Source organism: Pongo abelii, chromosome 9, assembly GCF_028885655.2.
Source record: "Pongo abelii isolate AG06213 chromosome 9, NHGRI_mPonAbe1-v2.0_pri, whole genome shotgun sequence".
Classification (NCBI taxonomy): domain Eukaryota; kingdom Metazoa; phylum Chordata; class Mammalia; order Primates; family Hominidae; genus Pongo; species Pongo abelii.
Window position 1 is genome coordinate 77029573 of NC_071994.2, and position 12320 is coordinate 77041892.

General features: G+C 44.0%; 1 protein-coding gene across 13 annotated transcripts in view; it reads left to right on the forward strand.

Annotated features, from left to right (window-relative positions):
- Positions 1–1770: 1770 nt before the first annotated feature.
- NEU3 (neuraminidase 3) overlaps positions 1771–12320 on the forward strand; it is a 48907-nt gene continuing 38357 nt past the window's right edge. For 2 of the 13 annotated variants that reach the window (XM_054523551.2, XM_054523554.2), the window contains exons 1-2: positions 1949–2284; positions 7640–7851. In XM_054523551.2, the coding sequence (XP_054379526.1) occupies positions 2191–2284; positions 7640–7851 (306 nt within the window). In that variant the 5' untranslated portion in view covers positions 1949–2190. 13 annotated transcript variants of the gene reach the window in all.

Genomic DNA, 12320 nt, shown 5'->3' on the forward strand with positions numbered 1-12320 from the left:
CTTAAGTTAGATCCTTAACTCTTTACTGTTTTGTTGTTCTTATCTCCTGGTATAGGGTCTTTATTTGAGTTCTCCCAGAGGCAAGTTCTGAGACCAGGACCTGAGGGCGTAGTATATGTGAGAGATGCAGGGAGTGCCATAATGAGGTGGGAAAGTAGGAAGGGAAGAAAAGGTGAGCAATAAGGGTGTAGCTTTTAGTAGCTATTGATAATTGCTGTCTAGATTCATTAAATTCATTTTGTCATTAAAGGACAAAATGATGAAATTCTATCATTCATTTGGCATTGGTCAGTTAATTATTTTATGAAGGAGAACTTTTCCCCATCAACTATTTAGTTACCCAGAAATACGGTTTGTACAGGAAAGGCAGAATAAAAAGCTGCTTTCCTTAGCAAACTCTGAGGTGACCAAAGTGACATTTTTCTCCATATGTCAATATGAACTTTCTTTGCAGTCCTTGTTCTTTTTGATGTTCTAATTTTTCCATATTTGGCCAGTGGAATCACCTTCAAATTGATTCTTATCTTCTTTTGACATGACCTGAAATAGTCTTTTATGGCTTTCTTGCTTTCTGTTAAGATGTTCTAGGCTAATCTTATAAATTTTCTTCCCTGCACCTAAAATCAGCCATTTTTTCCATGGAACCCTGGTTCCTTTGGGGACAAAATAGTATTTTAAGACCCATTATTGCCGGGCGCCGTGGCTCACGCCTGTAATCCCAGCACTTTGGAAGGCCGAGGCGGGCAGATCACGAGGTCAGGAGATCGAGACCATCCTGGCTAACACGGTGAAACCCCGTCCTCTACTAAAAATACAAAAAATTAGCCGGGCGTGGTGCCGGGCGCCTGTAGTCCCAGCTACTCGGGAGGCTGAGGCAGGAGAATGGCGTGAACCCGGGAGGCGGAGCTTGCAGTGAGCCAAGATGGCGCCACTGCACTCCAGCCTGGGCGGCAGAGAGAGACTCTATCTCAAAAAAAAAAAAAAAAGACCCATTATTTGGGCTTATTACGACTGAGTTGGTCTCTGGTTCTAGGCCTTTTTTTTTTTTTTAGAAAAATACAACAGGTTGTATTGAGGTTGGCACCTATGTTCTTTCAAAGAACCCTCATCATTTTGAGTTCTTTCCTTATGGCACCACGATATTCCAGGCTCATCTTGTATGTTCCCTGCCTCAGCACAGGATTTTTTTTAATGAGAAAAATATCGCGAATTCAAATTTACAGAAGCTTTACATTTTTATGTCCTCTAAGTTAGCAGTCTGTCTTTCCTTTTATTGGCGTTTGTAAAATTTCTTCTTTTTAAAATTGTTATATTTTAGAGACAGGGTCTCGTTCTGTCACCCAGGCTGGAGTGCAGTGGCGCCATCACAGCTCACCACAGCCTCCAGCTCCTGGGCTCAAGGCATCCTCCCACGTAGGCCTTCCAAAGCGCTGAGATTGCAGGCATAAGCCACCAGGCCCAGCCTGTTTCCTTTACGTTGTACTTAGTCCCAGATAAAAAATGACCTTAGATCAGTCCTTTCCTCTTTGGCTGGGGAGAGGGGGGCTTAAATTCCGGTACTGTGAAACAGAAGAATGGACTCAGTGCTATGTGACAAATCTATGTATGTAAATGTGTGTATATATACACACATAAATTATATATATGAATATATTTTCATTTTCATATTTTGCAAGGAGAGTAGCCAATGCTCTGGACCTCTGGTCCTTTTTATAGGGTACCCTCTGAGGCCCGGAACCTTTGCTCAACTCTCAGGCTGTCCAGGGAAGCTTTAGGCGGTGATACCGAGCTACAGACCAATATAAGAGCTCGTGGCTGTGGCACTGAAGAGAGGAGGCGGCCGTTGGGAACTGAGGTGGGCCCAGGGCTTGAGCTGAGCTGGCGAGGGTGGAGGTAGTGCCGGTCCCACGCTGTGGTGGGGACGGAGCTGCGGGCTGGAGGGAGGGGCAGCGCCGAGGGGGCGGGACGGGGAGGGCTCGCGGAGGAGGCCAACGGTTGGCCCCAACCGCCACTGACTACAGCCTGCGCCCGCCTCTTTTCGTTGCCCTTACTTCTTTCCGGCAGTCGACACGCTCTTCGCTTCTCTGGGCTTGTCTCCGTGTCCTCCGTCTCTGTTGTTTCTCCCTCTGTATCCTTCTCTGTCTCCGTCTCCCCAGCCTTGGGGCCGGTGCCTCTCCCGGGCTTCCGCGAATGAGACCTGCGGACCTGCCCCCGCGCGCCATGGAAGAACTCCCGGCGTCCAGCTCTGCCCCGACAGAGACGGAGGAGCCGGGGTCCAGTGCAGGTGAGCGGGGTTGGGAGACAGGAGAGCTCCCCGAGGAGGACTCAACTGTGGGGACAGGTTGAGCAAGACCATCAGCGCTTGGGAAATCCAGCCTTGGATTATTGAGACAGAGCCACCTAGTCGGCTAGGATCTGACCTGGGCAGAGTATTCTTGACTAGTCCTATTTTTATTCGTTCTCACTGAAGCCGAACTTAAACCTCAGCATTATCACTCCAGAGATGAAAGGGAACTGAAACTGGAAAAGCCCTGCTTACCAGAGGTCTCTGGGCGGCAGCAAGAGCCCTGACTTCAGTTTCAACTTAGGAGACCTAGGTCTTGGTCCAGATTTTACTGTGGAGTGGCGTTCAGTAAGCTTTGTCCCCATCCCGGGCCCGAGTTTTCCCATCTATACCATGAGAGGGTTTAGACTACAGATCTTCAAAGGTCCGGCACGTGGTAGGTGCTCCTTAAATATTACTTGTTAGGAGGGAATAAATGAGATAGGAAGGCCTCCTGGGATTCACTGGAGGCTCATTGGGTTAGTTGGAGGCTGTGGAATTACATTATTATAGTCTGAGAAGTAGGCGGTATTATCTCCATTTTATAAGTGAGGAAACTGAAGCTCAGAAGTAAAGTGACTTGCTAGTAAGTGTCAAAGATAAGTCAGACTTAAGAGTCCATGCTGGGCTATACTAGCCTAGTAAGAAAGCGGGGAGGACTTGATGGGAAAGTGATTATATCGAGCAGCAATTAATCATTTGAATTCTCTGCTTAAATGAACCCCAGAGCAGGCCCATATCTGATTCTTTTCTATCGCCAGTTTCCAGCACCTGATTTGTGTGAAACGGTTTGGGTGGCAATGCCAGAATCACCATCTATGTTACTTCTGTCATCAACACGATCAGCATAATTACAAAAATTAATGGCTCTAATTGTTATAGTGATAATAAAGCATAAATGAAATTGTGAGGACATCAAAATTTATAATTAAAGACACCTATTAAAACAGCAGTTTAAAATTTATAAAGCACTTTTGAGTGGTTCTTCATATTGATCCGCTTAGGTAGGTATTATTATCCATAGTTTACAAGCAAGGAATCCAAGACCTAGAGGTTGAGTAACCATCAAAACGTCATGCAGCAAGAAATGGAGCTGAGACATGAATCCAGCCCATGTGACAAGTTGTGCTTCTCCTATGGTGATTATTTCCCTGTTTCCTCTCCATTTCCTTTTTTTTTGAGACAGAGTCTTGCTGTGTCACCCAGGCTGGAGTGCAGTGGTGCAATCTCGGCTCACTGCAACCTCCGTCTCCTGGTTTCAAGTGATTCTCCTGCCTCAGCCTCCCGAATAGCTGGGATTACAGGTGGATGCCACCATGCCCGGCCAATTTTTTGGATTTTTAGTAGAGACGGGGTGTCACCATGTTGGCCAGGGTGGTCTTGAACTCCTGACCTCAAGTGATCTGCCCACCTCAGCCTCCCAGAGTGCTGGGAATACAGGCATGAGCCACCGCACCCAGCCTCTTCCTTTCCTGTTCTGAGCCCTATCCCGCTCCATGCCTATCCTGTGCTCCATTCTTCTTATCACCTGGAGAATTCCTGTTTAGATTTAACTAATAGTCACATGTTGACTGATGATAGTAGTGTTGGTTTAACTTGTAATTAAGGTGTTAAGAGTTTAAAGTATGTTCTCTTTCAGCAATAAAGAGGGATTTAAATGTTTTTAAGAAAGGGAGTTGTAATTGTTATTATTGTCATCCACAGGATTCAAGGAATAAAACTAGAATATACAGTAATTGGTAGTTTAAAAATAATAACTGTCATATATTGCACTCATACTATGTCATAGGCCTTGTAATAGCCACTGTAGTTAAGCATTTTATTTCTATCACCTACTCTACTGAATTGTATAGGGGAGGATCCTGAAGCATAGAGAAGTTGAATAACATGCCCAAGGTCACATAGTCCTGGCCTGGTCCAAATCCTATGTTCTTAACCATTATACCAGTCTGGCTCAGAGACAGATTGTTTGCTTAGAACAAAGCCTGACCCTCCCAGGGAGGAGAGCCTGAATTGAGAGGAGAGAAGTGTGCTCTAGTATTGGGTGAGAAGATGGCCTCCCCTTGCTTATCTTTTGATTCTGCTGTTGAGAGCCTGGGATTGAAATGAAGGGAGGCTTTTCTTCTGGACTCAGCAAGGCCACTCCCCCAGTTCCCCTCATGATACTGAGCCATAATTCTTTTCCCTTCTTCAAGTTAGGAACAAGTGACTAAATATTCATATGCTATTGATAAAAGTTTGTCTTGATTGACACTAGGAAGCTGTAGCCAAAAGCAGTGCAACTTTGCCGTATAGTTCATTGTCCTGAAAGTTTCCTGGAAGATTGGTCTAAAATCATCATGCCATTCCTCTGTCAAAAATTCTTGAGTGGTCTCCCATCTGTGGAATAAACACCTTAATAAGATATCTAAGCTTCCCAGGATCTGGACTGTGCTGACCCCTTCAGTCCCACCTCTGCCCCATCCCTTGCACTCCACCTTACTGTAGTCACACTAAACTACTGAGAGGCCCCAAAACTCACTGTGTTTTCTGTTGCCTATAGGCTTTTCACATCCTTGTCCTCTGCCCTTCTCCTTTTCACCCTCAGTTGGCTAATCCACTGTTCATTCTTTAAGATCTGGCTCACTGATTCAATCAATCATTCAACAAAAATTTGTCGAGTGCCTATTACTTAATAGGCATAGTTGTAGGTGTCAAGGTGGAGCAATAAGAAAACAGACATACTGTTGCCGTTTCTGGAGCTTCCATTTTGTGGTATGTGTTAAACAAATGTAACATAGGAGACATCAAAGTGTGATAAGTGGTGTGGAGAATAGAACAAGGAAAGAAGATAGGCTGGGGCAAAGGAGTTGACAGAGAAACCTTACTGATTGGATGATGTTTGAGCAGAGCTGAAGAAGGTGAGGGAGCGTTATGTGGCTATCTGAAACGAGTGTTCCAGGCAGAGTCTGTGACTATATGAGGCAGGAGCTCTTTTGGCTCAATCATTCTCTCCAAAAATCCTTCTCTGGTGCCTTGATCTGGATAGATGCCACTTTTGTGTTTTTCTACTTGCTGTTGTGTTTACCTCTAAAGTAGCACTTATTACATCATGTTATAATTGTCCACGTATATGTCTGTTTCCGTCACTTGGATTGGGTTTCTTGAGAGCAGGAACCTCTGATCCTTCTCTGTCTTCTCATCACCTATTTTAGGGCCTGACACAGAGGAGGCACCTAGAAATATTTATTGAATAAATTGTTCTTACAGCCTGATAATATTTACAAATGATTTGTAAAATTGGGTTTGGATGACAGTTGGTTTGAGGAAAAAGTAATTCTAAGGCTGCTTTTTGTCTGTCTGGCTTGATTCCCCTTTTGGACCTCTGAGAAGTGGAACACCCGGTTTTCTTTAAGAAGAATACTTGGAGACTCCATTGTGAGCATTATGGCAGGGTAGCCAACCTGTAAAATGGTGGGTAAAATATAACAAAGCCGGCCGGGCACGGTGGCTCATGCCTGTAATACCAGCACTTTGGGAGGCCAAGGTGGGTGGATCACCTGAGGTCAGGAGTTGGAGACCAGCCTGGCCAACATGGTGAAACTTGTCTCTGCTAAAAATACAAAAAATTAGCTGGGCGTGGTGGCGGACAGTTGCAATCCCAGCTACTTGGGAGGCTGAAGCAGGGGAATTGCTTGAACCCAGGAGGTGGAGGTTGCAGTGAGCCGAGCTCACACCATTGCACTCAAGCCTGGGCAACAAGAGCAAAACTCCGTCTCAAAAGAAAAAAAATAACAAAGCCCTTTATAGCTGAATTTGTGAGAAAGTAAGAGAAATCTCCAGGGACCTAGAAACCAAGAGTGAACTGAAAACCAGAGTGGTTAGCTCCTTAATCTGCCCTCAGCTGCACTGGATGTCTCACCTAGAAACTTGGACTTTAATAGGCCTGTTGTTATACCAAATGAAGCTATAGGTCCACATGGGTTAGACTCTAGTGGGTTTTTTTGTTGTTGTTGTTGGTTTTTTTTTTTTTTTTTTGAGACGGAGTCTTGCTTTGTCTTCCAGGCTGGAGTGCAGTGGGGTGATCTCAGCTCACTGCAAGCTCCGCCTCCTGGGTTCACACCATTCTCCTGCCTCAGCCTCCTGAGTAGCTGGGACCACAGGTGCCTGCCACCACACCCGGCTAATTTTTTTGTATTTTTAGTAGAGATGGGGTTTCACCATGTTAGTCAGGATGGTCTCGATCTCCTGACCTTGTGATCTGCCCACCTCGGCCTCCCAAAGTGCTGGGATTACAGGCGTGAGCCACCACGCCCGGCCTGGTTAGACTCTAGTTTTTCACACAGGATGGCATGTGAAATACTCACATGAAGCTAGGTCCCTTGAAAATCTGCACCCTGTGTAGGGTGTATACCTTCTGATAGGGTGGACTAGTATCTTAATTCATTTTCTGTTGCTTTTAACAGAATACCTGAAACTGGGTAACTTATAAAGAAAAGAAATTTCTCACAGTTATGGAGTCCGAGAAATCCAAGGTCCAGAGGCCACATCTGGTGAGGGCTTTCTTGCTGGTGGGGACTCTGCAGAGTCTGGAGGCGGCATAGGGCATCACATGGCAAGGGGGCTGACTATGCTAGCTCAGATCTCTAGTTTTCCTCTTATAAAGCCCCTAATGCAACTCCCATGATAACCCATTCATCCATTCATCCATTCATCCATTCATGAGGACAGAGCCCTTATAACCCTATCACCTCTTAGAGGCCCCACCTCTCAACACTGCCATATCGGGGATTAAGTTTCACCATGAGTTTTGAAGGGGACAAATATCAAACCAGATCTACTAGGAAAAAAAAAAATTCTCCCTACTGACACAGAGAGAAGACAAAGAGATTGCCTTTTATCCTAGGCTTTCGTACAGAAAAAAAGTTTTCCCAGAAAATTCTTAACCATACGCATTCACTCATACAGATACCCAAATGGCCTAGAAACTCCAAGCCAAGAAGTTGACAATAAAAACCACCTCAGGTTGGTAATACCCCCGGATGCTTGGCAAAAACAAATGCAAAACTGCTGTGCTCCAAGATACATACTTGATACAGGCCACATAGAATTCCCACAGGGTCTGGAGTTAATGAAATTCTCATTTGTTAAACAAGAATGTATATTGCTTGCTTTGTGCTATTGAGAGCATATGTTATTCTTGTATAAATAAACATTTGAATATATCTGTGCCCCTCCTCCCCCTTTGCTCTCCAGAAGTGAAATGATGAAGCAGAATTTATATTCAGGCCAGCATCTGGGTATGGACACACATTGAGCTGCCTTCTATCCTTGCAGAGGTCATGGAAGAAGTGACAACATGCTCCTTCAACAGCCCTCTGTTCCGGCAGGAAGATGACAGAGGGATTACCTACCGGATCCCAGCCCTGCTCTACATACCCCCCACTCACACCTTCCTGGCCTTTGCAGAGAAGCGTTCCACGAGGAGAGATGAGGATGCTCTCCACCTGGTGCTGAGGCGAGGGTTGAGGATTGGGCACTTGGTACAGGTGACTCTTCATCCCAGATCTGAGTCTGGGCCTCAGTTTCTCTTCACAAAGCTCAGAGCTCTTCAGGATCTGTGCCTTTTCTCATCAGTACAGGAAAGCCCTGTGTGGGGAGCAGAGGCAGAAAAAACAGCAAAAACAATGGCTCTCACTGAGTGCTTATTGTGTGCCAGGGGCACATTGGGTCCTCACAGCCACTCTGTGTCGTAGGTACTGTTTTCAGTCATATTTTAACAGACAAGGAAACTGAGACTCAGAGAGGTTGCTATTTGCTCAAGGTTATACAGCTATAATAAAGCAGTAGAAGCTGGCTTCAAACTCAGTCAGTCGCTGACTCCAGAGACCTCCACACTTATTTAGATTCAGCTAACGTATGATGTGCCTTTCATTTATATTCCATTTAATCCTCATAAATCAGCCAGGGAAGTAAGCATTGGTAGTCCAGTTTTGCTGATGGGAGATCCTAGTGCTCCAAGAGGTAAGTAACTTGCTCAGGACCACATTTAGCAGATGACAGGGGGATACCAGTAATAACCACGCTTCTACTACTAAATGCTGTATGTGAGTTACGTTTTATTATCCCCATTTTGCAGGAGGTAACCAGGCCTGAGAATTAAGGTCATTTGCTTTGGTCATGCGTCTAGTAAGTGGGAGAACTGGAGTTAGAGCCCTTCCTCTTCAGTAGAACATTTTGACTGTATTTTTAATGAGGAAAGAAGGGTTACTCTTCTTTGGCCTGGAAGCTACAGGGTTATTTCAGACCCCAAATAGGCATATGTCGGAGATATTGTGGATTTGGTTCCAGACCACCACACTAAAGTGACTATCACAATAAAACAAGACACATAAATTTTTTGGTTTCCCAGTACATATAAAAGTTACATTTACACTATACTGTAGTCTGTTAAGTGTGTAGTAGCATTATGTCTATAAAAAAGTACATACCTTAAAATATTGCTGAAAAGTGCTAATGATTATTTGAACCTTTGGCTAGTCAATCTTTTTGCTGGAGTGGGTCTTGCCCTGATGTTGGTGGCTGCTGACTTATCAGGGTGGTGGTTGCTGAAGATTTAGTGTATTACGATTATTATTATTATTATTTTGTAGAAGCATTTCTTACTTACATAGATAATTTCTTAAAATAAGACAATGGGCTGGGCACAGTGGCTCATGCCTGTGATCCCAGAACTTTGGAAGGCCAAAGTGGGAGGATTGCTTGAGCTCAGGAGTTCAAGACTGGCCTGGGCAACATAGCAAGACCTTGTCTCTAATAAAAATAAAAAACATTGGGTGGGTTTAGTGGCACACACCTGTAGTGGCAGCTACTCGGGAGGCTGAGGAGGAGGATTGCTTGAGCCCAGAGGTTCAAGGCTCCAGTGAGCTGCGATTGTGCCACTGCACTCCCGCCTGGGGGACAGAGCAATACCCTGTCTACCCCCAACAAGAAATAAGACAACAATGAAGTTTGCTGAAACAGTTGACTCTTCCTTTCACAAAAGATTTCTCTGTAGCATGCAATGCTACAGAATTTGATAGCATTTTTCCCATAGTAGAACTTATAAATGAATCCTCTCAAACCCTGCTGCTGCTTTATCAACTAAGTTGATGTAATATTTTAAATCCTTTGTTGCCATTTTGACAATGTTTGCAGCATCTTCACCAGAAGTAGATCCCATCTCAAAAAACTACTTTATTTGCTCATCTATAAGAAGCAACTCATTTGTTCAAGTTTTATCATGAGATTGCAGCAATTTAGTCACATCTTCAGGCTCCACTTCTAATTCTCTTGCTATTTCCACCGTATCTGCAGTTACTTCCTCTACTGAAGTTTTGAACCCCTCAAAATCATCATGAGTGTGGGAATCAACTTCTCAATGTCTCTTAATGTTAATATTATGACCTCCCATGAATCATGAATGTTCTGAATGGCATCTAGATTAGTGAAATTTTTCCAGAAGGTTTTCAGTTTACTTTGACCAGATTCATCAGAGTAATCACTATCTATGGCAACTATAGTCTTATGAAATATATTTCTTAAATAATGAAACTTGGAAGTTGAATTGACTCCTTGATCCGTGGGCTACAGAATGGATGTTGTATTGGTGGCCGTTAAAACAACATTAATCTCCTCATACATCTCCATCAGGGCTCTTGGATGACAAGGTACATTGTCAGTGACCAGTAATATTTTGAAAGGAATCTTTTTTCCTGAGCAGTAGGTCTCAACAGGGGGCTGTAAACAGAAGTGCTTCATCCAGGCTTTGTTTTTAGAGCACTGGCAGAGTAGATTTTGTATAATTCTTAAGAGCCCTAGGATTTTCTGAGTGATAAATGAGCATTGACCTCACTTAAAGTCACCAGCCTGTCCTTTGAAGGTTTGAAGCCAGACATTGACTTCTCTCTAGCCATGAAAGTCCTAGGTGGCATCTTTCAGTAGAAGGCTGTTTTGTCTACAGGGAAAATCGGTTGTTTGGTGTAGCCACCTTTGTCAAGTTACCTTAGCTAGATCTTCTGGATAACTTGCTATAGCTTCTCCCATCAGCACTTGCTGCTTCACCTTGCCCTTTTATGTTATGGAGACAGCTTCTTGCCTTAAACCTCATGAACCATCCTCTGCTACTTTCCAACTTTTCTTGTGCAGCTTCCATACCTCTCTCAGCCTTTGTAGAACTGAAGAGAGTTAGAACTTTGCCCTGGATTAGGCTTTGTCTTAAGGGAATGCTATGGTTGGTCTGATCTTTTATCCAGACCTCTAAAGCTTTCTCCCTATCAGCAATAAGGCTGTTTTGCTTTCTTGTCATTCCTGTATCACTGGAGTAGCACTTTTAATTTCCTTCAAGAACTTTTCAGCCTGGCGTGGTGGCTCACACCTGTAATCCCAGCACTTTGGGAGGCCAAGGTAGGTGGATCATGAGGTCAGGAGTTCAAGACCAGCCTGACCAACATGCTGAAACCCTGTCTCTACTCAAAATACCAAAAAAAAAAAAAAATTAGCCAAGCATGGTGGTGCATGCCTGTAATCCCAGCTACTCAGGAGGCTGAGGCAGGAGAATTGCTTGAACCCAGGAGGCGGGGGTTGCAGTGAGCAGAGATCGAGCCACTGCACTCCAGCCTGGGTGACAAAGGGAGACTCTGTTTCAAAAAAAAAAAAAAAAAACTTTTTCTTTGCATTTACAACTTGGCTGTTTGGCACAAGAGGCCTAGCTTTCGGCCTGTCTTGGCTTTCAACATGCCTTCCTCATAAGTTTAATCATTTCTAGCTTTGATTTAAAGTGAAAGATGGGGGACTCTTCCTTTCACTTGAGCACTTAGAGTCCATTGTAGGGTTACTAACTGGCCTAATTTCAATATTGTTGCGTTTCAGGGAATAGTCTGAAGGAGAGGAAGAGAGATGAGGGAACAGTTTGTTGGTGAAGCAGTCAGGACACATAGCATTTATCAAGTTCACCATGTAATATGGGCACAGTTGTCATACTCCAAAACAATTACAGTAGTAACATCAAAGATCACTGATGAAAGATCACCATAACAGATATAATAATAATGACAGTGTTTGAGATATTGTGAGAATTAACCGAAACATGACAAAGACGTGAAGGGAGCACATGCTCAGTTCAGGGTTGCCACAAACCTTCAGTTTTGTGGCAATATCTGACAAATGCAGTAGAGCAAAGTGCAATAAAATCACTTATGCCTGTATTTCTTATTGTTGCTTTCCTCTCTGCCAGGGCTAGCTTAAGTGAGACAAATGAGACAATGGTTTTGAGAGTTTTTTGTAAAAAAATATATAGCTGTGTCATCTCTCTATATCTATATAGTAGGCACTTTAATACTCCTAACCTACCCTGCTTTTTTACCAACAGATGCCTCAAATCTGTCCATTAAATCTTCATATCCACAGCAGATAACCTTCTTCTGCTGTTAAAGTGCACAGTGCAAATGCTATTCTGCTGAACATGGGCCTTGCCATCAATCCCTATCTTTGCTTTTGATAACATTGGCTCACATTTCTCTTGGTGAAGTTTTTTACTTTGTGGGATTTTCAGTTCCTGCTCTTTCACCTTATCTTCTCATGAGTCTTTCTCATGGCCTCCCAGGATCAGACTTCTGCATGTATAACTAGCCTCCACAGACGCCCAGCCCTACAGCCCAGTAGAACTTGGGATTCTAGCTCTTTCCTTTCTTCTAGGACAAGCATTGCCTGTGGTCATCGGTCATGTTGCACTGTTTTTGACCACAGACAGTAGGCTGTTAAGCATTTTTTAAAAATCCTATTTTTTAGATACAACTTCTATGTTGCCTAGGCTGGTCTTGAACTCCTGGCTCAAGCAATTTTCCTGTCTCAGCCTCCTGAGTAGCTAGAACTATAGGTGTACACCACTGTGTCCAGCCTTTTAAATTTTAACTATCTGTCTATCTGTCTGTCTGTCTAGAGACGAGCCCTCTCTGCGTTGCCCAGGCGGGAGTGCAGT